We start from the raw sequence: 24,789 nt of genomic DNA, 5'->3' as shown, positions 1-24,789 counted from the left end.
CTTCACTACACATCAGTTCATACTAGTCTTTCCAGGCTTTTCTGAAATCATCCTGCTTGTCATTTCTTATAGCACAATAATATTAAAATATATGTTTATGAAAGAAACCAATTATATTGGAATATGGTTATCAAATGTGTCAGTTAATTTCATCTTGATTAAAAGAATCATTAGTTAAACTCAGAATCTGCAGGTGGCAGACTAGTCCGAGGCCTCTGCTGGACCCTCCACCCTTCACCTCCTAGTTCAGAGTTGTCCCCTCCATCGGTGGCCTCCAATCACGGCTGACAGTTTCTCTTGTCCCCTGCCTCTATACCCCCATCCAAATGTATGTTTCTTGTTCATGGCCTCAGGCCCCCGGATCCCTATGGAACCATGAGCTGACCAAAAATGGGGCAGAAACCAGGAGCAGTACAACTGATGACCACTTGACAGATGAAGAATCTGAGCCCCAAGGATATTAAGTGACAAGAGAAGCCAGTGTAAGAGTCAGGATTTGAGCCCAGGCCTTCCTAACTCCAAGTCTGGTGCCCTATCCATTATACCAGCCTGATCCAGGTCCTTGCAACTCTATCATTCTGGACTCCTTAAGCACATTCCATCTCCCCTCTTTACCTTCCACATCAGGAAGGCTCTTCGGAATAGTCTGTCCTATCTGTGCATGGAAGAGAACAAAGAGGGGTCCCCACACTGAGTCTGGACAGAGGCTAGAGGCAATGATGAGGAGAAATGATGAAACCCCTATCATGGGGTTACACAGATATTAGTCAGGACTAGTGAGCAATAAAACAAGGAAGAGAAAGAAAACCTCAGGTGAAGCTCAGGTCCAGCTTGGAGGAGTGACTCTGTTGTGCCTAGAGAATGTGTCATCAAGGCACACACAGAGTTGGAAGGTAGGTCCAACGCATCCCTGTACCCACTGGGAGGAACTTGAGCTCACAGGGACATCTCCCATTGAACCAATCATGTGCCCTAGCTCCCTACTAACAAGTCAAGCTTAGTTTAAATTCCCATTGGGCATTCAAAGCCTCCTGCAGCCTGGCATCTGCTGCCCCTTTCCAGGTCCCCCTCACTTCCCACACACTGGATTGCCCTCCAACTTCAGAACAGACCCTGCACTCTCATAGCTCTGGGATTTGGTGCAGAAAAAGACATTATAACAGAGCATGTCAGAGCTGGGAGGAGCCTTGGAAATCACCTTGTCTGACCTCCCCATTCTGCAGCTCAAGAAACTGAGGCTCAGGAAGGTAAAGGAAGCTACTTACCTGTTGTCACCATGTTACTAAGATGAGATTCAAACCCAAGGTTCCAGACTCCAGCCCAACTCACTTTTCCCTGTGCCTTTAGGAGAAATTCTATTTGTGTTTCTCCTTGATTTAAGATCAGTTTATGTAAAATGCTATTTAAGAAATTGTTTGATTCCCAAGGCACCTTCAAAGCACCTCTTTTGAATTCTTGTTGTTGTTTTGTTGTCAGCCTTTCCCTTGATTCTTTTCCACTGGGACTTGAATTCAGATACTTGAGATCTTGGGTTCATTGGAAAGCACATACCTCAGGTTCTTCTGCCCAGGAGTGGGCTCTTTGTGTGGGGTGGGGAGTGTGTGCATTTGAATGCCAGGCATGCTTTAGTTGCCCAGTGACCCTCATAACCAGTCCATCCATCAGCCAAACAGTATTCACTGTAGCCACAGAATGCCCAACCTGGTCCATAGACGGCCGGCCAGTTGGACAAAAGCTTACATGGCAACGTGGCCCCGGGAAAATCTCCAAGTCCTAAGCCAAACAACTGCTTCCCTTGTGAGGAATAAACTAGGCCAAGAGAAACCACCCCCATCCCAATTCCACATCTCTTCAGAGACTTGCCTAGCAACAAGGGATGCCAGGGTCAGGAAGATGTGGACACGCATGAAGGTCAAGGGCTCCAGATGAGCCAGGACCTGTCAGGATCTGAGCTCTTCCCCTTTCATCACTGCCCAGGGGGACAGCAGAGGCAGGGGAGTGGGGCTGCACAGACCCATGGCTACTGCGGAAGAAAAGGCTGTGCTTAGGCGTGTAATCTAGAACCTTTCGGTTAGATTTCAATGCCAGGAAAGAAAGCATGTGTTTCCCAAAATATTATCCCAAAGGAATTATAAACCTGAATCTCCAAGTGGAATTCAACTTAACAATAATTTATTTCAACACTTCCAACAGATTTCAGATTTTATCAACGTGGCTGCTCCTTCCGCCAACACAGCCACCTCCCCCAACCCTCAGTCCTCAAGAGACAAAAAAAAATCATTCATAGCTGGTGGACAGCCCAACTTCAAGGTTGAGCTCAGATGTCACTTCCTCTAGCAATCCTTGATCCCTCTCCAACCACTTCCTATTGTAAATTCCATCTCTCTCTCTCTCTCTCTGTCTCTCTCTCTATTTCATCTAAAAAGATGAAATTTAATAGGGATAAATGTAAAGGTTTACATTTTGGTTCAAACATTCAATTTCACAAATACAAGATGGGGGAGGCAAGGCTGGATGCAGTTGATTTAAAAAAAGATGGGGGGCAGGTTAGTGGGATGCAGGCTCAACAGGAACCAAAAGGATATTATGCCCCTTCCTCCCAAACTAAAGCAGTCATGGGCAGCATGAAGAGAGACAGAACTTAGAAGGTCTCAATGCTCAGCTCTGGTTGGACAGCCACCAGATTTTTTCTGCTCAGGTCTAACCTGATATATATTAGCTGTGAGACCCAGGGCAAATCACTTGTTGCAAGTAACACTCTAAGACTGTATAGAAGTTGTAGAAAAGATGCCGAACCATAACAGGGGATCTCATTCCATGAATAGCACACCTTCTTTTCCAGTTATCTGTCTCTAGTCAAGCCAACAAGCTCTTGTCAAGTGTTTACTCTGTTCTATGCACATCTCTCTGATGCCATCCTTCATGCTCCTTGCCCCATGGAAGCCTCCATTAGAAATGCAGAGTGTCCCCAAAGTCTTATTGCAGTTTAAGTTTTAATACAGCTTTAATGTGTATGTTAAACACTAGCCTTTATCCTTTGGGTGACCTTCATCTTTAATTCTTTGGACTTAATGACACACAGCACATAATAGAAGAATGAAATTGTTAAAGAGATGGGCCATTGTTTCCAGAATCATAAGAGTTCCCATGGTAATCAGAAGCACAGAACTGGAGAGTTGGCAGGAATGGCAATATGGTCCAATCCAGACCTGAAAGAACCCCCACTAGGGCACATCCGACAAGTGGTCATCTGGACCTTGCTTGGAGGTCTTCAGTGAAGGGGAGCCCACAGAAGGGCTCTTATTGGTTAAACAACAAAGTCCCTTTTCTTTTGTTCTTCCTGATATCCAGCCTTAGTCTACCTCTCTACCACTTTCCCCCATTGCTCCTCATTCTGCCTCCCTCCTCCCAGGGTCCTATAGAATAAGTCTCCCTCTCTTCCGTTTAGTACAGTGACTGGCACAACGTAGGCACTTACTACGTGTTTATGGATATTGGAAGGTTGACAGGCTCACAAGTACTTGAAGGCAGCTCCCACAGCAGAATCTTCTTTTCTCCAGGCTCATCGTCCTCAATCCCTTCAACCCATTTGAGATCAGGGAGAGACTTTCCATCATCCTGTTTGTCCTCCTCTCCTTTACCAATATTCTTCCTAGAAACGTTGCCCTCAGGACTGAGTGGAATACACAAAGTTCAGTGGGCCAATGAGGTCCTTATTTCTGGAAGCTCAGCCTCTCAATGCAGCCCAAAATTGCATTAGGGCTGGGTTTTTGGTTTTGTTTTGTTGGGTTTTTTTTTTTTTTTTTTGGCTGCTATATCACCCTGTTAACTCATGCCAAGCATGCCGGCCACTGAAACCCCCAGATGGATTTTGGAACATCTGCTCTCGACATCCCTCCCTTCTTCCTGTACTCGTGAGGTTAATTTTTGATTTGAAATGTAAGATATTAATGCCAATTAGATTTTTCTCCTATTAGATTCGACCAATTAGATCCTAGTCTGTGCGGGTCTTTTGGGATCCTGACTATTGTTCAAGGTGTCACAAGTCAGCCCCACCCTGGATTTGTGTCATCTGCAGATGGGATAAGTATGCCATCTCGATTTTGGTCCAGATCATTAAAAAAAAATTTAAATAGCACAGGGCTAAGGACAGATCCTCAGAGAAGACCACTATAGGCCTCCTGCCTTATTAGCATTCAATCACTAACAACTACTCTTTGAATGTAGTCATTTATCCGGTAGATAGAGGGCCGAGCCTAGAGTCAGGAAGGCAGCTCTTCATAAGTTCAAACCAGGCCTTGAATACTTCCTAGCTGTGTGATGCTGGGCTCAGTTTCCTCATTTGTAAAATAGGCTGGAGAAAGAAATGGCAAACCACTACAGTATCTTTACCAAGAAAACCCCAAATTGCACCACGGAAAGTCAGACATAACCTAAACAACTCGACAACAATCATTATCAAATCTCAGGGTCATTAAAAGCACCCCATGATATGTGCAGAGATATCACTATAATATAAGGCAAAATAGGGGCAGCTAGGTGGCACAGTGTATAAAGCACTGGCCCTGGATTCAGGAAGACCTGAGTTCAAATCCGGCCTCAGACACTTGCACTTACTAGCTGTGTGACCCTGGGCAAGTCACTTAACCCTCATTGTCCCGCAAAAAAAAAAAAGAAAAGAAAAGAAAAGAAAGAAAGAAAGAAAGAAAGAAAGAAGGAAGGAAGGAAGGAAGGAAGGAAGGAAGGAAGGAAGGAAGGAAGGAAGGAAGGAAGGAAGGAAGGAAGGAAGGAAGGAAAGAAAGAAAGAAAGAAAGAAAGAAAGAAAGAAAGAAAGAAAGAAAGAAAGAAAGAAAGAAAGAAAGAAAGAAAGAAAGAAAGAAAGAAAGAAAGAAAGGAGGGCATTTCTGGTAAAGATGCTGACATTAGCAAAGGAAGGGAAGCAGGAAAACCCAGATGTATTTGGGGAAACAAACCAACAGAGTGAATAGCAGGAGATAAACCTAGAACCCCCAAAATACTTTACATGTTTCTTTTTTACATATTTTCCAAGCAAGAGGTTGTGTTCTAATTATTTGTGCCCTTGTCTTATTTGCCTTACTTTTTATATCTACTAACTACTATTCTGGGATTTTAAGGATCTGGGATTTTGTTGCCGTAGGTCCTCTGTGAGTCTATTAGACAGAGCAATAAACTTGGAGGCAGGAAGATCGGAGTTCAAATCCTCCCTCCGCTACTTTGTATCCGTGGTACCGTGGACAAGTCATTTAATCTCTCTGCCAAGTTTACTCATTTATAAAATGAGAGGCTTTGACTTGATGGCTTCTAAGGTCCCTTCTGACTCTATACACATACATATGTGTGTGTAAACACATTTCAATTTCAATGTAATTAGTTTCATCTGCAATCCTATATATTTTATTGTATGCTTTTAAAGCCCCGGTTCTAATAGAGGTTTTAAAGAACTGACTGAGGGCACCATACCACAAAAAAGGTCAGGAACATCTCCCTAAATCGATGACCCTGTGACCCCTGCCCCAATGCAGCTCACTGCCTCTCCATGAATGCCTTGGGAAAGGATCTTCGATGACGGCTAAAAGAGCATCCATCCTGTTGGCCAAGGCTCTAACAATGGATTCAGTCAAGCTGGTCATCAGATCCAAGCCTTAGAAATAGAAGAGATTCCTGAGATCAGCTAGTCCAACCACTTCATTCTACAGAGGAACAGAAAAGAGAAGTGACTTGTTCAAGGTCACACAAGCAGAGTCAGGATTTGAACCCAGTGCCTCTGACTCTAAATCCAGTACGCTCTCCAGGGATATCCATAGAATGTCTCTCCTCAGACAATAGGCCTGGAGTCAAGTAGCTTCTTATGAGGCTCCAAGAACCAGGAGGACATTGTCGTCCCATCTCAGGAAGATTTCAGGGAAGCTTAAATAATACCTACCAATCTCACTAGCTTGTAAGTGAATTGTTTTGTAAATCAGAAAACAGTATCTGAGAGACAGTACCACATTGGTCAGGATTGCATAGGTTCAAGTCTATTGACTATATGACCTTGGACAAGTTATTGACTGTGTCTGAGCCCCAGGTAACACTCTAAGACTATCAGTTATATAGCTGATACCAACCCACATTGGTAGAGGTAGCTCTGCACCAGGAATTTCTTCTACCAATGATGTCACAGGTCTGACTTACTTGGGTTTAAGTTATTCTGAGATGAGCAAAGAGAGTATCTTTCTGACCTCATTCTTAGAGAGCTATGATGGGTATGGGACATATAGGGGGACCATGAGTACTAGAAATAATTCTTCTCTATTTACCATCAGTTCAAGTATCACCTGTTGTATTTTCCCCCATTATTAGCTACTGGGGATGAGGAGCCAAGTTCCATTTTACTAATTAATATCTATTAGCTTTTACAAAAGCATATTTACTTCTAAGATATGGTATGAAAAAAGGGATAAGCATTTTCCCCCCAATACCTCTGAGACATACTCTCCACTATATCACTTTGGTCTGAGGAGAATGGGCTGATAGTTGCCACATTCTCTACAAAGCATTGGTCCCATCAAATTTACATTCAAATATGGCATCAGTGCCAGATGAGTCCTTGTCTCAGCTATAATTGAGCTGGTCCTGAAGGTCATTTTTTGCTCATCAAGGCACATAGGCTGGGCTGCCTGCAAAAGCCAGTCATCTCCTAGACTCCTGAACTCAAGAAGGCCCAGTTCCTATCTTTTCAAAACTCACAAGGTCAGAGACTCCAGATGAATTTCCTTTACCTAAATCAAAAGAACAAACACCCAGGTAAAGAAACAAAGAATTGACACCCAGATTCATATGCTGGTCTTGGAAGGAGAGGACACAAAGGTTCTCCCATTGGAACATTGTCCCTCTCCTCGAAAAGTCAAACCAATAGCAGGCAACCACCAAGAGAGGCAAACACCAAGGACAGGAATCGAGGCTCTGGTCCACTGGTTGCTGTTGAAGGCTCCCCTAGTTCTGATTACACAACCAATTAAAAAGGATTCTGCCAGAAGTGTTGTCAGCAGGAGAGCCACTCACTTCTGAACATCTTTGCATGTCTCTGAGATGTCTCTCCAAGGTCCTTCCATTACATGTCATCATGACCCTCCCAGAAGGAGGACCCCCCCATCCTCCCCATTTGGGAGATACTGTCAGAGGTGCTCTCCCTGCATGTGTGCCAGTCCAGATTGAACAAGAATCATGAATCACTCATCCGTATATTCTCCTGTAGTCTCTCACATTTTATCATCGATCTCTAGAATGTCAGAATCAGAAGGAACTTTAGAACATATTGGAATGTCTCACTTATTGGAATGCAGGCTTCTTGCAAGTAGGGATTGTTTCAGTTTTTGTACTTGGATTCCCAGCACCTAGAACAGTGTCTGGTACAGAGCAGGTGTCAAATACATAGTTTTTGATTGATTTATTCATTAATAAAACATAAGCTGTCAGAGCTGAGAGCTGTTAAGAACAGGAAATGTCAACTGGGAAGGACTTTAGGATTGGAGATGTTAGAGCTGGGAGGGGCATTAGAACAGGGAATGGCAGGGCTGGAAGGCTCTTAGAACAGGGAATGGCAGAGCTGGGAAGGATTTCAGGGCAGGGAATGTTAAGAAATACCCCCAGTTATGACTAGAAGGGACCCTAAAGATGATCTGGGCTGATGAAAAAGCTGACAGTCAGATGGGGGGAAGAGACTAGCCCAAGATCACACAGCAAGTTGGTCACAGAGCGGGCTTATGGCCCAGGCCCCCCTGGACAGCCTGCTGCTCTTCCTGAGTCTCCTTGTGTTTTTCCCCATCTAGCTTCCTGACTCTCCCAACCCTGACAGGCTCTTTCTTTTCCAGGAAAGTGCTTCATTAAGTAAATGAATTCCATGTGCATATTAAAAAGACATTCTATTTATAGCAAGAGATCAGCCCACTGCAGCCCCATGGGCCAGTCCCAGCCTCCTGTCCTTCTCAGCTCACACCCTCCTTTACTCTGGGGTCCGGCCCAACTGCATTCTTGGCTGGGAGCTGGTGGGGTATGGGAGGCCTGCGCTTCTGGGTGGTGTCTGCAGGGGAGTTGGGATGAGGTGTGCTATGCAAACTGTGGGGGGAGACTTCAGAGGCCCCGGAATTTCCAAAGAAATAGCAGGAAACATTTAGTTGAACCTGTAGTGAGAAAAGCATGAGCCTGGGAGTCAGGGGGTATGGGTTATAATCCTAGCTCTGACTGACTCTGGCTATGGGTTGTTGAGCAAACTATGTATGCACCTATTGTATGATTTTATGCTCTGAAGATACTGGAACTTACATGTGCTATACCAAGGGAGGCTCAGCCCCCAGGACAAAGAAGGCAAGAGAGATAGAGACAGAGACAGACAGACAGAGACAGAGACAGTCAGAGAGAGAGAGAGACAGAGACAGACAGACAGAGACAGTCAGAGACAGAGAGAGAGAGAGAGAGAGAGAGAGAGAGAGAGAGAGAGAGAGAGAGAGAGAGCAGATGGTCACTGTCTCACTCAGACCACTCTTGGAAGAATAACCTTTAAGAGCTCGGGAATAACCAGGGGAAAGCAACTGGGAGGGTGAAAGGTCATGGGTGCAGTAGATAGTGAGGTCAAGAAGATCTGAGTTCAAATCCTTCCTCAGCCACTTATTCGTTGCGTGACCTGGACAACTCTTAACCACTCTACAACTTAGGCTTCTTATCTATAAAGGTAAGGGGCTTGGACCAGACAGATTGTATAGTTGAGAGATGGTTGGACTTAGAGTCAAGAAGACCTGAGACATTTACCAGCTGTATGACTCTGAACAAATCATTGAACCTCTCCTAGCCTCAGTTTCCTCATCTTTAAAATGGGGTTCATAATAGCACCTACCTCACAGGGTTTTGTGAAGGTCAAATGAACATATGTGGGGGGCTTTGCCGACCTTAAAGCGCTATCTACAGGTGAACATTCTTATTACTGCATTATCATCCTTGGATTGATTCAGATCTTTATCTATCATCCTAAGAAGCAGTTGCAGAAGCTAACAGTGATAACCCCAGAGAAGAGAAGACAATGAGGCATTATGCAGGTCTCCAAATATTTGAAAGACCACCATGTTGAAAAGAGATTAGCTTCATTCTAGTTGACCTCAGATGGTAAAACAATGAGTAGTAGGTAGAAACTGACCAAGAAGCCGATTGGTTTCCTGACAATTAGGGTTAGCCTCTAGGTAGACAACAAAGTAGCCCATTGGATAGAGTGCTGGGCCTGGAAGACTTGAATTCAAATCTAATCTCAGGGGCTTACTGCCTGTGTGACCCTGGGCAAGTCACTTAACCACTGTCCACCTCAGTTTCCTTAACTGTAAGATGTGGTAGCACCTATCTTACAGAGTTGCTGTAAGAATTAAATGAGATATTTGTATATAATAAGCATTTAATAAATGTGTGTTTCCTTCCCTGTATCTATCCAAGAATAGGGAGATGGGTTCCCACTCATTGAAGGTTTTCAAGCAAAGGATCCAGAAAGATACTGACCTGTGAGCTTCCTTCCAACTCTAAGACTCCGTGATTCTATGTCAACCCTCCCCTAGGCAACAACCTCCTTGAGGGCACTGCCTTTATCTTTCCATGTCCTCCAGCTCCCTGCACAGTACCATACCCATTTTATAGAATCACAGAATTTTGAGAGTTGGAAGCAACTCCAGACACCATACTATCTCCCTAACAAGTGTCCATGCAGCCCAGACTCAGGGACCTCCAAGCAGAATGAATCCAGATTGCTAAGAAATTTTTCCTGACAAAATTTGCCTCCCTATAACTTCCATCCATTGCTCCTGGTTCTATCTTCTGAGGCCAAATAAACCTGATCAAATCCTTCCTCCACATGATAGCACTTCAAATACTTGAAAATAGCTGTCCTGTCACCCTAGCTTTCTCTTTACATCGTACATTCCCAATTCTTCTCATTGATCCTCATGAACTTAATGCACTCCACAAGCCCTATTACTATACCCTGGACTCTTTCTAGCTCATTAATAACCTTCTTAAAATGTGGTGACATGAGCTGAGCTTAATGCTCCAGAAAGAATCAGACCAAGACTGCCCCCACCTTATTCCAGGAAGCTATCCTTCTGGCTGCAGTCAGAGGGCATCAGCTTTTGTTGGCTGCAGTATCTCATAGCTGGCTAAACTTGAACTGGAAACTCACTAGAATGCTCAGGTTTTGTTTTTGTTTTTTTATAGGTAATTAGCTGTCTAATCATGATTTTTTTAACCCAAATGAAAAACTTTACGTTTATCCCTGCTAATTTTTTTAAGTGAAAATTTTTATATTTTACTTTTTCTAATTACAAGTAATAACAATTTTTAATATTCATTTTTTAAAATGTTGAGTTCCAAATTCTCTTCCTCCCTCCCACCTCCTTAGAAGGAAAGCAATTTGATATAGATTATACATGTGTAGTCATGCAAAACATATTTCCACATTAGTCACGTTACTAAAGAAAACATAGACCATAGAAATAAAAACAAGAAAAATAAAGTAATATAGTATGCTTTGATCTGCATTCAGACTCCATCAGTTCTTTCTTTGGAGGTAAGTCTTTCAGAACAGCTTTGGATCGCGATATTGTTGAGGATAACTTCATTCACAGTTGATCATCTTACAACATTCCTATTACTGTGTATAATGTTCTCCTGGTTCTGCTCACTTCGCTTTGCATCAGTTCATATAAGTCTTCCCAGCTTTTTCTGAAACCATCCTGCTCATTGTTTCTTATAGCAAAATGGTATCCTATTAAAATCATAGACCACAACTTGTTCAGCCATTCCCCAATTGATGGGTATCCCCTTGATTTCCAATCCTTTGCCACAACAACAACAAAAGAATGTTCTATAAATGTTTCTATAGATTTCGCTTTGCTTCTTTTTAATCTTGTGGGGATTCAGGCCTAGTAGTGGTATTGCTGGGTCAAAGGGTATGTGCGGTTTTTAGAGCCCTTTAGGTATAGCTAAAAATGGCTCTGCAGAATGGAAAGAAGTTCAAAATTCAAATCTTGGCTCTTCCACTTCCTTCACTCATGACCTTGGCTAAGTTCCTTCACCATGCTGGGGCCTTGTTTTCTCATCTGTACAATGGGGGAAATGGAATAGATGACTTCTAAGGTCCCCACATCTATAATCAAATGATCTAGGAAATGTCAACTGCTCCAGGAAGCCTTTACCCATTGCCCCCATCTCTAATGGCCTTTCTCCAGTGGAATGGCCTGCCCTAGGATGTGATGGGTCCCTCTCCTTGAAGGACTTCAAGCAGAAGCTAGGGAACCATTTATTAGGTCTGTTATAGTGTTGTTGCTGTCATTTTTGTTCAGTCATTTTGATTGTATCTGATGCTTGGTGAGATTTTCTTGGCCAAGATAATGGAGTCCTTTGCCATTTTCTTCTCCAGCTCATCTTTCAGATGAGAAAACTGAAGCAGTAGGGATTAAGTGACTTGCCCAAGGTCATACAGCTAGTAAGTGCCTGAGGCCAGATTTGAACTGAGGTCCTTGTGACTCCAGGCCTGGTACTCTATCCTCTGTGCCACAATGGGGATTCCATTAATGTACGGGTTGGACGACATGGTCACTGTAACTTTCTAACACTCAAATTCTGTGATTCTGTAGTTCTCTGAAGTCAAGAGAAATGGATCCAATTCCAACACTTATGAACTACAGAATCCTGAAGAAGTCATCTCAGCCTCAGTTTCCTTATCCATAAATTGGGGAGGGGGAGCATGATAATACTGGTACTCCCTACCACCAAGTTGTTGGGAGTAATCAGTGGCTAATCTTGGAGCCCTATAAAAGAGGGAGATGGGAGAAGGGGGGATATTCTAAGCAAGGGAAAGGCACTGCAGCCTGGAACTCAGACATGTAGGAGGACCCTCATCACAGACAGGAAAAGTCTCTGTTTTTCCTCAAAAGTGCCTCCGGTAGAGAGGAGAAAGTATATTTCAAATAAATAAAAGAAATAAACCTTTTTTTTCAGCCAGCTTGAAAGCATTTGCTTCTCCTGGGCTCCTCAGATTATTTAGATTAAAACTCTGGGGCCAGTCATGGGTCTACCGCAGTCCTTTGTACATAGGCAGGGAATGTGTCATCGTGAGCCCTGGAGAAGCCCAGGAAAAAAATGCTTCCAAATCCCCCAGAACCTCCAGGCCTACTGATTAGGGTAACCTGATTCAGCATAGCAGAGTCTGAAGCCAAGTCATCCTCCCCCAAATGCACCACTTGCCCCTGAAAAATCCCCATGCATGGATTCTGTGTTAGGCTGATCTCTGGTGCATACGGATCTAGCATTTATAAGCTAGCACACAAGTGTAGTAGCTGCCATTTACTCAGAGGGAATTATGAGGTTTTTAGAGTCCCTTATGTTCATGATCTCATTGGATCCTCACAACCACCCTGAGAGGTAAGTGCTACTAGGATTCCCATTTTACAAATGAGTAAACTGAGGCTGAGAGGGGAAGCCCAGGGCCCCACAGCTACTGAATGTGAAGCAGGACTCAAATGCAATGCTTCGTGACTCCGAGTCTAAGATTCATCCACTGTGCCACCTCACTTGGCCCCAAGAAGAGACAATAAAATGTGCCTCCTCCCTCCTTTCTTTACAAAAGGAAAGGCCCGGGGTGAGGAACATCCCATACACTGTGCAGCTCAGCCAAAATGTGGGCTAAATGGCTTTTTTCTTTCCCCTTTCTTTTTTAAAATCTTTGAGTAAAACGGAGGCAAGAATATATTTAGATATGAGTAATATAAAATAGTTATCAATATTTTTATTCTTATTTATTTATACTTTTTGCAGGGCAATGAGGGTTAAGTGACTTGCCCAGGGTCACACAGCTAGTAAGTGTTAAGTGTCTGAGGCCTGATTTGAACTCAGGTCCTCCCGAATCCAGGGCCAGTGCTTTATCTACTCTGCCACCTAGCTGCCCTGCTATCAATATTTTTAAACAAACAGGACACTGCCTTCCTTTGGACAATCCTTTGAATGAATGTTTGAATGAAAAAAAGCTTGTTCAAAGTGGTTTCTATGTACAAAGCACTGGGGCCACACATTTATAAAAATAAGACAGTCTTTGCTCTCAAGGAACTCACATTCTAATGGGGAGATGGTGCAAATGGAAGATTTCAGATGTTAACTCAGGATGAAAAAGTCCCATGGTCCTTAGCATGCCTTAGCAAAGCAGATGATAATAATGTGTCTCCTAAACTGTGCTACATCTATTATTACTACAGGAGAAATAACAATAATGATAATTATTCCTTCCACATCACAACTTTCCCCATTATGGTTTCAATATATCATGGCTCAGCATAAGAAATTAAATGTGAATTTTGTAGAAGCCACAGACAACGCGTGAAGACCAGCAGATGACACAGAGCCTATGACCAAATATTTAACCCAAATTTTAAAATAAGTTACTGTAAACACCCCATAAAAGACAAATAAAAGCATTCAGACTTTTTCTCTGGTACAAAGGGAGGGCCAAAAAAATGTAGGAAGATTTCCATGATGTAGAAGGAATAACTGTGCTACTACTACTGCTAATAAAGAGGTAGTGTGGCTTCTTGTTGCTACTGCTGCTGCTGCCACTACTACTTCTACTACTAATACTATTGATGTCCTAGGGAAACATGATAAATTCTGTTCTCGACATATTGAAATTGAGATCTCCATAGTGGATAGAGAACCTTAGAAAAAATCTGGGTTTAGGTCTCACTCCTCACATTATTGGCTGTGTGACCCTGGATAGGTCATTTAACCTCTAAGTGATGTACATCAGTGAGTCAAACACAAAAAGAAAGAAGGGCCACTAAACCACATATAAGGATCAACTTAGAAAACCACACATGCTTAAATTTCTTTTTATCATCAATTCATTTTGCTAATATTTCTCAATTACATTTTAATATGACTTAGAAAGCACTCAGGAGTATTGTAGACTAACTATGGCTACAGTCTATGTCTTTGATGCCTCTGCTCTACACAGTTCTCTAAACTGCAAACATGGTGCTGACCTACATTGGTAGAGGGGGTTTCTTTATCAGAACTGAGACCTGGAAAAAAGCTACAGATTGTAAGAAGCTGAGGAAAGGAAGGACTGCATCCCAAGCATAGGGTACAGCCCAGACAGCCACAGAGGGAAGAGATGGCCTGTCACACTTGGGGAAGAGCCAAGTAATCTTTGGAGTTCATGAAATGTACTAGTATTCAATAAGTCTAGAAAAGTAGATTGAAGACAGATTGTGAAGGACTTTAAATGCAAAGAGGAAAAGATTACATTTTAGCTTAAAGGCGATAGGGAGCCACAGAAGATTTTTGAGAGTGATATAGTGAGATTCATGCTCTAGGATGATTGTTTGAGACCTTCTTTGATACTGGATGGAGAATCCAATGAGAAGACTTGCAATATTTCAGATAAGAGCTGATGAAAGCCTAAACTAGAATGATTATGGGATGTGTGGAGAAAAGGGGAGAGAGATGAGAGATGTCAAGGATGCGTGTGTATATATGGGTGTATGGATGTGTGTATATATAGGTATATGTATATATGTGGGTGTGTACATATGCTCATATATACAAACCTACGTCCACATATATACATAAATATAATATACAAATTGTTTGTATATTTATACATACACACAAAGACAGACATTATTTATATCCCTCATTCTTCACCCTAAATTCGTCACCTCTCTGTAATGGATCAAATGTTTCATCATCCATCGTCTAGAATCATCAATGGTCATTTTATTGATCATAATTCTAACATATGCCAATTTTGTTTTTAGTGCTACTAGATTTTTTTTCTCATTCTGCTCATTTCATTCTTCACTGCTTTATAAAGTCTTGAAAATTGTCCAGTCTTATATTATTTCCATTATAATATATCCTTTGGGTGCTGCTTGCTTCACTTTGCATCGGATCACATAAGTCTTTCTATGTCTTCCCAAAACTATCCATTTCCTCATCACAAAGGGTTTAAGGTACTGAATGGGATATATCTTTGTATGCCACCTTTGAGAGAACTATGCATATTTATTCATAAAAATTTGTTTTTCTTTTACTTTTCCAATGGTGATGGGAAAGAGAAAAGAGATTTCTATTAATATGGTGTTGTTGGTTTATATATATTTTTTTAATAGTGATGGAGGGGTCTACGTGTTGCATACACTTTTCAGTGAGATAACTGTATTATGTTTCCCTGAGAAGCAAGGTACTCGGGCAGCTAGGTGGCGCAGTGGATAAAGCACCAGCCCTGGATTCAGGAAGACCTGCGTTCAAATCCAGCCTCAGACTCTTGACATGTACTAGCTGTGTGACCCTGGGCAAGTCACTTAACCCTCATTGTCCTGAAAGAAAGAAAAAAGAAAAGAAAGAAGGAAGAAAAAAGGAAGATACTAGCTGTGGGGAGGGACCAGAAAAGTCAGAAGTGGGGAGGGAGAGCATCCCCAGCATGGTGGCCAGTTAATGAAAATGCTCAGAGTTGGGAGCTGGAGTATTGAGTATTGTGTGCAAGGAACAATGAGGTGGCTGGGAATTTGGATTGGAAGGGACATGGAGGCTTCAGAGATGCCAAGAAGAATGAGGACTGAAAAAAAGACCAGCACATGTGGCAACTAAGGGAATAAAGTATAAAGTAGCAAGGATGGTAGGAAGGGGGTAAGAGGTTTAAAAAAAAAAAGCCTTTAAATGTCAAAGGAAGATACCTTGAGCCTGGACGTTACCAGGAGTCTTGACTAGTTGGGAACAAGATTCCAGGGCTCATTAAGTCACCGGGAAGAGAGGAAGTGGAGGCGGTGAGCACAGATGGTCCTTTCTAGGAGTTTGCCGATGGAAGGCTGGGGCCTTATTGAAGGCTCTCCTGAGGGGAGGGCCGTAGTGAGTCTTAATAGAGCTAACCTTGCAGCTGCCTCTAGCACCCAGATGCTGTTCTTCCCACTTAACCACACTGGTTCCCTGTCTGTAGTCCCCTCCTTCCCTTCCTAGGACTGGGTGGCTCTTGTGCCAGGAAAGAGACATCAGGAAAAGACCCTCTGGCATAGTTCAGCGTCTGAATCATTCTAGGGCTGCCTGAGGATCAAGTCCAGCCCAGCAGAAGCTCCTCCCAGAGTCTTCAGCATATCATGAATAACAACAAATAAAATCTTCCGAAGATCAGAAGGAGGGTGTCTTCATTCGACTCCCACACAGACCTTGACAAGGTGAATGGCAGCCTTGTCAGGCAGGGTCCCAGACCAGGGCACCAAGTGGGTTCTCATTTACAGCCCAACCTCATCAGGGTCATGGAGGGAGACCCAGCTGTCCACAGCAGTCTAGGGCTTGGACTTAGGGGCACTTGAGTAAGGAGGCAGAGGGTCAGGGTTGATCTGAGACAGCTCAGTTGGGCTGTCAGCAAAAGACAAGGAGATTGGATTCATCGGTCATACCCAGGCGACAGAAGGGTCAGGGGGGAGGCTGGGGAATGAAGGAGGGGCCTTCCCAGACTCAAGGGATAATCCGGGGATTGGCAAAATTCTAGGCTCTCTTAGCAGGGCACTGGAAAGAGTAAATGCTTCAAAGGATATTAGCAAAGCCTAATGCCTAAGAAGTTAAGACTCACATCTGCTAAGCTCACATATAGGCCAGAGGGAAGCAGCAAGGCAAACATGTCCCAGTGCACCACACACACACACACACACACACACACACACGTACATTTGTTTCCTATATGCACAGATCACCCAATCCCAGAATCTCAGTGTTGGAAAAGACTTGGGAACTCTCTGAGGAAGCTGGGCAGTGCAGTGTATAGAGTGCCAGGGACAGGTCAGGAAGACCTGAGTTCAAATTCTATCCACGTGTCTAAGCCTGTTTGCCTCAGTATCCTCAACTGTAAAATGGGGATGTTGTGAGGATCAAATGAGGTCATATCTGTAAGACACAACTGTGGCTTAATGAATGCCTGTTCTTTTCCTGGACCCCTAGAGCAGCCTGGTTAGGCTTACAGATGTTTGCTCAGAATCGTTTTTAAAAAAGTAAAATGAAACATGTAGAATTTCAAAGGAAACTTGTTATTTAGTTATTAAAATTTAAAAAAATATGGATCCCATATCCAAAACCTTTGCTCTCTGACATGCCAACATCCTCTTCTTCTAAGACTTATAGTCATGGGAAGCTCATTACCTAAATAAGTGAAGCTAACATTACAAAGCACTTATGATTTGTAATGCGCTGTATATGTTACCCCATTGACTCCTCACAATGACCATAGGAGGTCAAAGCTGTTATTCCCTCTCTTTTACATATAAAAAGACTGAGGCTAAGGGAAGTTAGGTGATTTTTCCTGGGGTCACACAGCTAGCAAGCATCCAATACAGGATTTGAACTTGGTTCTTCCTGATCCTAATGATTCTGTCACCTAGCTACTCATACTGTGATGGGCATGATCACAAGGGATGGAGAACTCTTGCTGTTGGCTCATGAGTCTGATACTATTTGGAAAATTACTCTTGCTGAGAGTAATTGGATTCAGGAATTTATTAAGCACCTTTTATATGCCCTTTGGGCTAAAAAATAAACCTTTAAGAGAGCCTGCCCTCAGGGAGCTTACAAGATGGGAATCCTATCTTCCTGGGGCTGCCCAAAGGACCCCAAGACAGGAGGGGGGAGATGTTGGGCTCCCCAGACTTTTGTAACATCACTTCATCTTACTTGCCCCCCTCCTCCCTCCCAGGCTATTCCCTCGAGGCAAATGGGTCCTTCCTTGACCACTCCCCATGATCCCTCACCTCCCTGCTGAAGGATGTCTGGCTGTCCTCCCTCCCCATCTCATCCTCTGAAGACGATATCAGGTAGCATTCCTACAGGAAGTCCTCTCTATCCATCTCAGGACATCACTTACCACTTTGTTTGCTGCTTGCTAATGTGATAACAATGTATTTTATTCCATATTATAGTTACCTGTGTTTGTATCTTTCATCCTAATAGATTATGAGGGCCCTAAAAGGCAGGGTCTGTGTTTTTTATCCAAACTTAGTATCATTTCCTGTACCCAGCACAGTAACTTACATACACTGGGTGCTTAATAACTGTTTGTTGAATAAGAAGAAGGAAGGAAGGAAGGAAGGTTGGCTGCTATACTTAAGGGAAGGGAGGTTGGCTGTAAAGCCTTGGGTTATTTATTTCCTACCTCTGGCCCTCAATTTCCTTACCTGGTAAATAAAAGAGTTGGAACAGATGATCTCAAGAATTCCTGGCTCTGAGAGATTATGTCTTAACCTTCTCTGTTTTAAGGCCCCTTCTAGCTCTGACATTTTCTATTGGAAAAGCCCTCCCTGCTTTCATATTCTGTGTTCCAAGGCCCCTCCCAACTCTAACATTCTATGAACTTAACTGAAAAAAAATTTTTTGAATAAGAGAATTACTGGGATGTGTCACTGCTCTTCCCTCACCACGGACTTAAGCCAGTCAATTTGGTCAGTGCCTTCCCGCTGTTAATCATTTCCTATTTATTGTGTCTACAATTTGCTCTGTAAATGTTTGTTTGTATATTGTCTTCCCCATTAGATCATTAGCTCCTTGAGGGCTGAGACTGTCTTTTCCCTTTTTTTGTATTTCCAATGCTTAGCAGGGGACCTGGCCTATAGTAGGTGCTTAATAAATGTTTGTTGATTGATTGAGTGCAGAATTGGTTGAATGACAGGAAATCAGACACACAAGTTGTTTGAGATGCCTCATAGCTCTGTGCATGTGTGAGTGTATGTTGGGGAGAGGGGTCCTCAGTGGACCCAGAAGTGAGAGGGAGACACACCTTCCTATTAGATCCCCCAGATGCCTAAAATGCCTGCCCCTGGGCAGCAACCCAAGCCAATTTGATCATTTCTCCATGAGGCTGGAGAAGGATTTGCAGAGAAGTGTCCTGTCAATGCTATTCTTCCATACACCATACACTCTGGATCTTTGTGAAATGCTGTTTATTTGGGTTTACTGGCTGGTGGGAGGGAAGCCGGATTCCTTACATGTTGTTTCCAGGGCTGGTATTCTTCTGGCCTGTAGACAATGAGACGGAAGCAGTGAGAACAGAGAAACAACTCCTCAACAGTCTCCCCACACCGACTCTTCCATCACCGACCAGTCAACAGGGGGGTAGGCTAGAAGGGGAAGGTTGCAATATGTACGCACATACACGTGCACAAAAAATGGAGCTCATAGCTGAGCCAGATTAGACAAGTTCTCCCATAAAAGAAGCCTTTTGAGCTAAACTCTGGAGGAAGTTGGGGAGTCTAAGAAGTAGACCACCCTGGGTAGAGCAAACAATCAACAAATGTTGCCTGAAAATCAGAAGAGGTGGTGTAGAGTGAGTGATGAGCATAAAGTCAAAGGAACCGAGTTCAAACACTGACTCCATTAGTTACTATGCACCTTACAACAAATTACTTCTCTGTGCACTTCAGTTTGCTCATTTGTGAAATCCAGGGGTTGGACTAGGGATTGTTTCATAGGTTTTCTTGTTTCTCCCTGTAACGATTGGAGTGATGCCACCTAAAGCTTTGCCATGAGGAGAAGGCGTCTGAAGGCAAGCCATGAGGCTTTTCCTCGGCATCAGGAAGTGACGTTTGCTCATGGGTACTGTCTATCAAAGCTACTGGCCAATTAGCTTGGAGCTGTGTACCCATGTGGATGGGATGTTCCCAGTTTCACAGGAGGCTTCTGGGAGGAAGAAGGAAACGTTGGGTCCTTTTGGTTCCTGACCTCATTATGGCAGGTCGGATGATGGGATCCCTTAGAAATAGTTAGATTTTTACCTTTCTCTCTGATCATTAGAACCTAATGCTCTTTAATAAATAATTAAACACTTAAATACTCTTGCTAAAGCTTATAATTTATTGGTGACCACTCATTAGATATTTAGACAGTATAGCTAGGATTTTAGCCCCTTACATCCCATACTTGACATGGTGCCTGAAACATAATAGGTGCTTTATAAATGTTTGATCAATTGATTGATTAGAGGATCTCTAAGATCCCTGCCAGCTCTCTATCCTCTGAATGGAGTCCTTTATCTCTTAGGATTATTTCCATAACCAAAGACCACCCTAGAAAGGAAAAAGGTATTTCTTGTAAATGAGGTCCAGAGTTTTCCTATCTTCCCAGACAGCTTGGGCTCTCAGTTACCCCTTGAAGGCTGTAATTAGAGCATCAGAGTACAGAGTGGGCCTGGGTTTGAAACCTAAACCCTTGCCCTCAGCCCCTGTTTTCTAAAATCCTCCTGTCCCCAGGTTATCTTCTGGGGGACTCTTCCCTGCCGAGAAAGCATCAAATCCATATGGCCGCGTCCTTCCTCTCGGGCCCCAGCAGCACTTTGTTCTTCAGGGTTCCCAGGGACTAATGAGTCTGACAGCAAGCAAACAACAAAATACATGGGAGCTGCAAATTATCTGGACTGCGAAATAAGAAGGAACCCAGCAGTCTGCAATATTATGGAGCTAGAGAATTCTAAATGTCTTACAAATTATGTGACCTTAGGAAAGTCACTTCCCCTCCCTTGTTAGATTTCAGTTTTCCATCTGTAAAAAGAGGAGGCTGGACTCAATAATCCTTAACCATCCTTCCTGGCTCTAACTTTTCTTTAGCCTTTGGTCAAATACTTTCTTTAAGATACCTTTCAGCTTCAATATACTACATTCCTTTTCTTTTCTTCCTTTCTTTTCTTTTCTTTTCTTTTTCTTTCCTTCCTTCCTTCCTCTCTCCTTCCTTCCCTCCTTTCCTTCCTTCCTTTTTTATGTGCAACACATTTTATTGCTTGTTTTCCATATGATCAGGGTCCCTGTTCGTTTCATTTATAAGACTCCCCTCTAACTACCTTCCCCCTGGGGGAGGGGGGGCTGGGGACACCCACAATAACTAGGGGCACAAGCCCATACCAACAGAAAGGAGGCCTATGCTCTGGGATAGCTGGGGGCATTGAAGGCAGTAGTTCCTCCTCAGGTGAGCTATATATGTAAAACCATGTCATTGTGCTTCCCTCTCTGCGTCCCTGCTCCACAGAATTAATTTGGCTTAAAAAAAATAAATCCCAAACCTCAGAACCCTGTTTCTAGAATAGGTCATACATGACCTATTGAACTCAGCTCTCAACCAAGGCTGGTTCAAGCAAGATTCAACCTGTCCAGGGAATTAGGGGAAGGACAGATGAATAGCTCGATCCCATTTGTCTAACTCCCAGGATTATAAAAGAACTGAGAGAAGATACTATGACTGATCAAAGTTGGCCCAACTCAGAGGAGGGGCATGGATTCTGACCCAAACAGGTTTGGACTGGTCATACCAAGGTATAAGAAGGGAGACTATGTCCTTCCCAAATCCTCAGGTGCTGAAGGTTAGTAAAAGCTGCCTGGTTTTCATTGTCCCACCAGCAAAGGCCTAAGCAGAGAAGGGACCAAGGCAAGCTATTCCTCCTGTGCCCTCCCCACCCCAGTCCTCACAGTGGACATTTGACTTCTGGAATTAGGATTTGAAATGTGTCCTCTCCCATCACCCCGAAAAAGAAGCTTCAGGTACTGAGCTCCAGGGCTCAACATTATGGGGTTAAGAGAAAAAAGATTAGTTTTCAGGATTGTCTTTAAAAACTCAGCAGGGGGGGCAGCTAGGTGGCAAAGTGGATAGAGCACCGGCCCTGGAGTCAGGAGTACCTGAGTTCAGGTCTGGCCTCAGACACTTAATACTTACTAGCTGTGTGACCCTAGGCAAGTCACTTAACCCCAATTGCCTCACTAAAAAAAAAAAACAAAAAACTCAGCAGGGAAAAAAAAATTTTAAACCCAAATAAATAAGTCAATGAATGAATGAATGAACTATTTTTAAAATCGGGAGGGGGGGAATAAAAATTAACTGATAGATTGATTGATTAGTGAGTAAATGTTTTTAAAAACCTGTGGGGGGAAAAATAAAAATAAAGTTCAAAAATCAGAGAGGGAAAACAGAAATAAATAAATAAGTGACAATGAATGAGTAAATTATTTTTAAAATCAGCAAGGGAAAAACAAAAACAAACAAATAAATAAAAACAGATAAATAAGTGAGTGAATAAATGAATGAATGAAAAACAAATAAATAAATTGATGAGTAAATAGGTAGATAAATGGATAAATATATATACACATGAATAAATGAATAAATGGATGGATGGGTGGGTGAATGAATAAATGAATGTCTAGATAAATAGATTAATAAATAAATAAGTGGAAAGATAGATAAATTAATAAATAAATGAATGGATGGATGGATGGATGGATAAATGAATGAATGTATAGATAAATGAATGAGTAAATGATTTTAAAAATCAGAGGGTTCTGAGGTTTGGGATTTATTTTGTTTTAAGCCAAATTAATTCTGTGGAGCAGGGATGCAGAGAGGGAAGAAATTGTAGTACTTGACTAAAGAAATAGTCAAGGGGCAGCTAGGTGGCACAGTGGATAGAGCACCGGTCCTGGAGTCAGGAGGACCTGAGTTCAAATTCGGGCTCAGATACTTAACACTTGCTAGCTGTGTGACTCTGGGCAAGTCACTTAACGCCAATTGCCTCACCAAAACAAAAGAAAAAGAGAAAGAAACAGTCAAGCTATGAGCTGGCGACCCCGAAGCGTCAGCTCGGTGCGTCCTGGGCCAGGACATGCACTGACCAACAATCTCTGGAGTGGGGGCGGGCCTCACCTGAAGAGGAGCGGGGGGCCATGGTGGCTGCCGGAGTCCAGATTTAGCAACAGGAGTAAAACCAGGCTGGGTCCACGGGCTCGAAGCAGCAGGGACACGAGAAGGAGTAGAGGAACCAGTCATCCAGGCAGTGGACGTGGTAGCTGTGCAGGCACGGCAGACAGCGGATGGCGTCCCCGTACACGAAATCCATCATGCAGATGACACAACCCGTGGGGCGACGACAGCAACGGCGGCGGCGGCGGCGGCGGCAGCAAGATCCCCGGGAAGCTCCTCGCGTCCCTGTTGTAGTTGAGCAGTTCGTCCCTTGGCCCATCACTTTCTGAGGAGGCTTAGTTCTCCATTCCCGGTCCGGCCCACTCATTAGCCGACGACCTGGGCAGCCATTCCCCCGGGCACCCCGGACCCTGCCATCATCCCTTCTCCACCCGCCGGGCTCCCCCAGCATACTAGATTCCGGGGCCCGTCATCTGCCTTTTATGTTCTGGCAGCCTCTGTTCCGTGTTCGGCATTCTGTGTTCTAAGATCGCTGCCCGTTCTATCCCACGTCCTTAACGTTCTGGGCTCAGGGGTCCCCTTTTAGCTCACCTCCTCTGGGATTCTGGGAAATGGAAAATGTGATTTGTAAGTGGTCCACAACATTCTAGGTGAGTTGATATTCCTTAGTCTTCCCCGAGGAGACATCCTTCAGTAGGGTCTGGTGACACCGGGGATAGGAAGACTCATCTTCTTGAGTTCAAATCTGGCCTCAGACACTTACTAGCTGTGTGACCTGGGGCAAGTCACTTCACCCAGTTTCCTCAGTTTCACCCAGTTTTGCCTCAGTTTCCTCCTCAGTAAAATGAACTGGAGAAGGAAATAGCAAACTACTCCAGTGTCTTTGCTAAGAAAACCCCCAATGGGCTCATGAAGAGCTGGGCAGGACTGAATGACAGTAACAAGGGGCCAAGTCACCTCAATACAGCTCAGAGGACATCTGAGCCCAAACCTATTTTCCAAATTTAACTCAATTCAGTTCAATAAGCATTTATTAATCGCTGACTATGAGTGAGACACTGTTCTTGGAGCAGAGAATCTCTTGCTCCATTCCTTCCGGAAAGCTCTTCGAAACTATGTCCAAAAGGCTGCCACGTAGTCCACTCCCTCAGACTGGACCCGTCTCTGGCTTAGATAGATAACTTTATATCAGCTATACTAGGTCTATGTGCGGTTCCCGCAGGCTTTGTCTTGTACCCTGAATATTTAAAGGATTTTTCAATTTCTACCAAGTCAGGCTACTTTTACGCATTCTTTTTCTTCATTTTATACCTGATTTGACACTCTGTTCTTATGGGCACTCCTTTGCTTTTTCGTTATTTGACCCTCACACCAAGCCTGTGAAATCGATAGAGCCAGTGTTTTTATCCTTTGTTTATAAGAGAAGGAGGAATCTATATCTTGGGGATTGTACTCCCCACGGTGGGCCTCAGTGCCCTCCTCCCTCAAATGGAGGTAGAGATGGGACTCAGTGACCCTTAGGGTTGCATCCAGCTCTGCATCTTAGAAAGAAAGCCAACATTTTGTCACTGAATTGGAGGATGTTAGAGGTGGAAATAACTCCAACACTGTATCATGTGGCCCTCTCTTTTCACGAAGGAGGAGAATGGGATCCACAGGAGAAGCATAATTCACCCAAGGTCACAGCCAGCTGGTGGCAGAGCTCATGAGGGCTTTGAAATCTATGAGCATGTCAACAAGTCTCTGTCTTTCCATTTTAAGTAATCAAGGGGAGTAGGGGAGAGAGAACTAATATTTTTCATGCTTGTTAAAGTGACAGGCTCAGCATTTTGACTGGAATCTCATAACCTCCCTCCCCCTACTACTGCACACACACACACACCCTCCCACAGAGCTGTCAACATATTTCCAGTCTGGACTGTGACAATCCCCTTTCATCTCCCCCCATGGTCAGTTCCAGCTCCATCCAGTGCTGGTCCTACATTACCAGGCCTCCTAGGTACTTGTACTAACTTGTACTAACTTTTGCTGGAGCCTAATGGAGGC

At 43.5% G+C, this 24,789-nt stretch overlaps 1 protein-coding gene across 1 annotated transcript in view; it reads right to left on the bottom strand.

The window, feature by feature from the left end:
* The window catches only part of LOC122754531 (transcription initiation factor TFIID subunit 4-like), a 49,919-nt gene extending 27,151 nt beyond the window's left edge, over positions 1 to 22,768 (bottom strand). The window contains exon 1 of the mRNA XM_044003062.1: positions 22,747 to 22,768. Coding sequence (XP_043858997.1) covers positions 22,747 to 22,768 — 22 coding nt within the window. The remainder of the gene's footprint in view (positions 1 to 22,746) is intronic.
* Positions 22,769 to 24,789: the final 2,021 nt, after the last annotated feature.

This window comes from Dromiciops gliroides, chromosome 4 (assembly GCF_019393635.1).
Source record: "Dromiciops gliroides isolate mDroGli1 chromosome 4, mDroGli1.pri, whole genome shotgun sequence".
Lineage (NCBI taxonomy): Eukaryota > Metazoa > Chordata > Mammalia > Microbiotheria > Microbiotheriidae > Dromiciops > Dromiciops gliroides.
The sequence above is the reverse complement of the archived record's forward strand: the minus strand, read 5'-3'. Positions and strand labels throughout refer to the sequence as shown.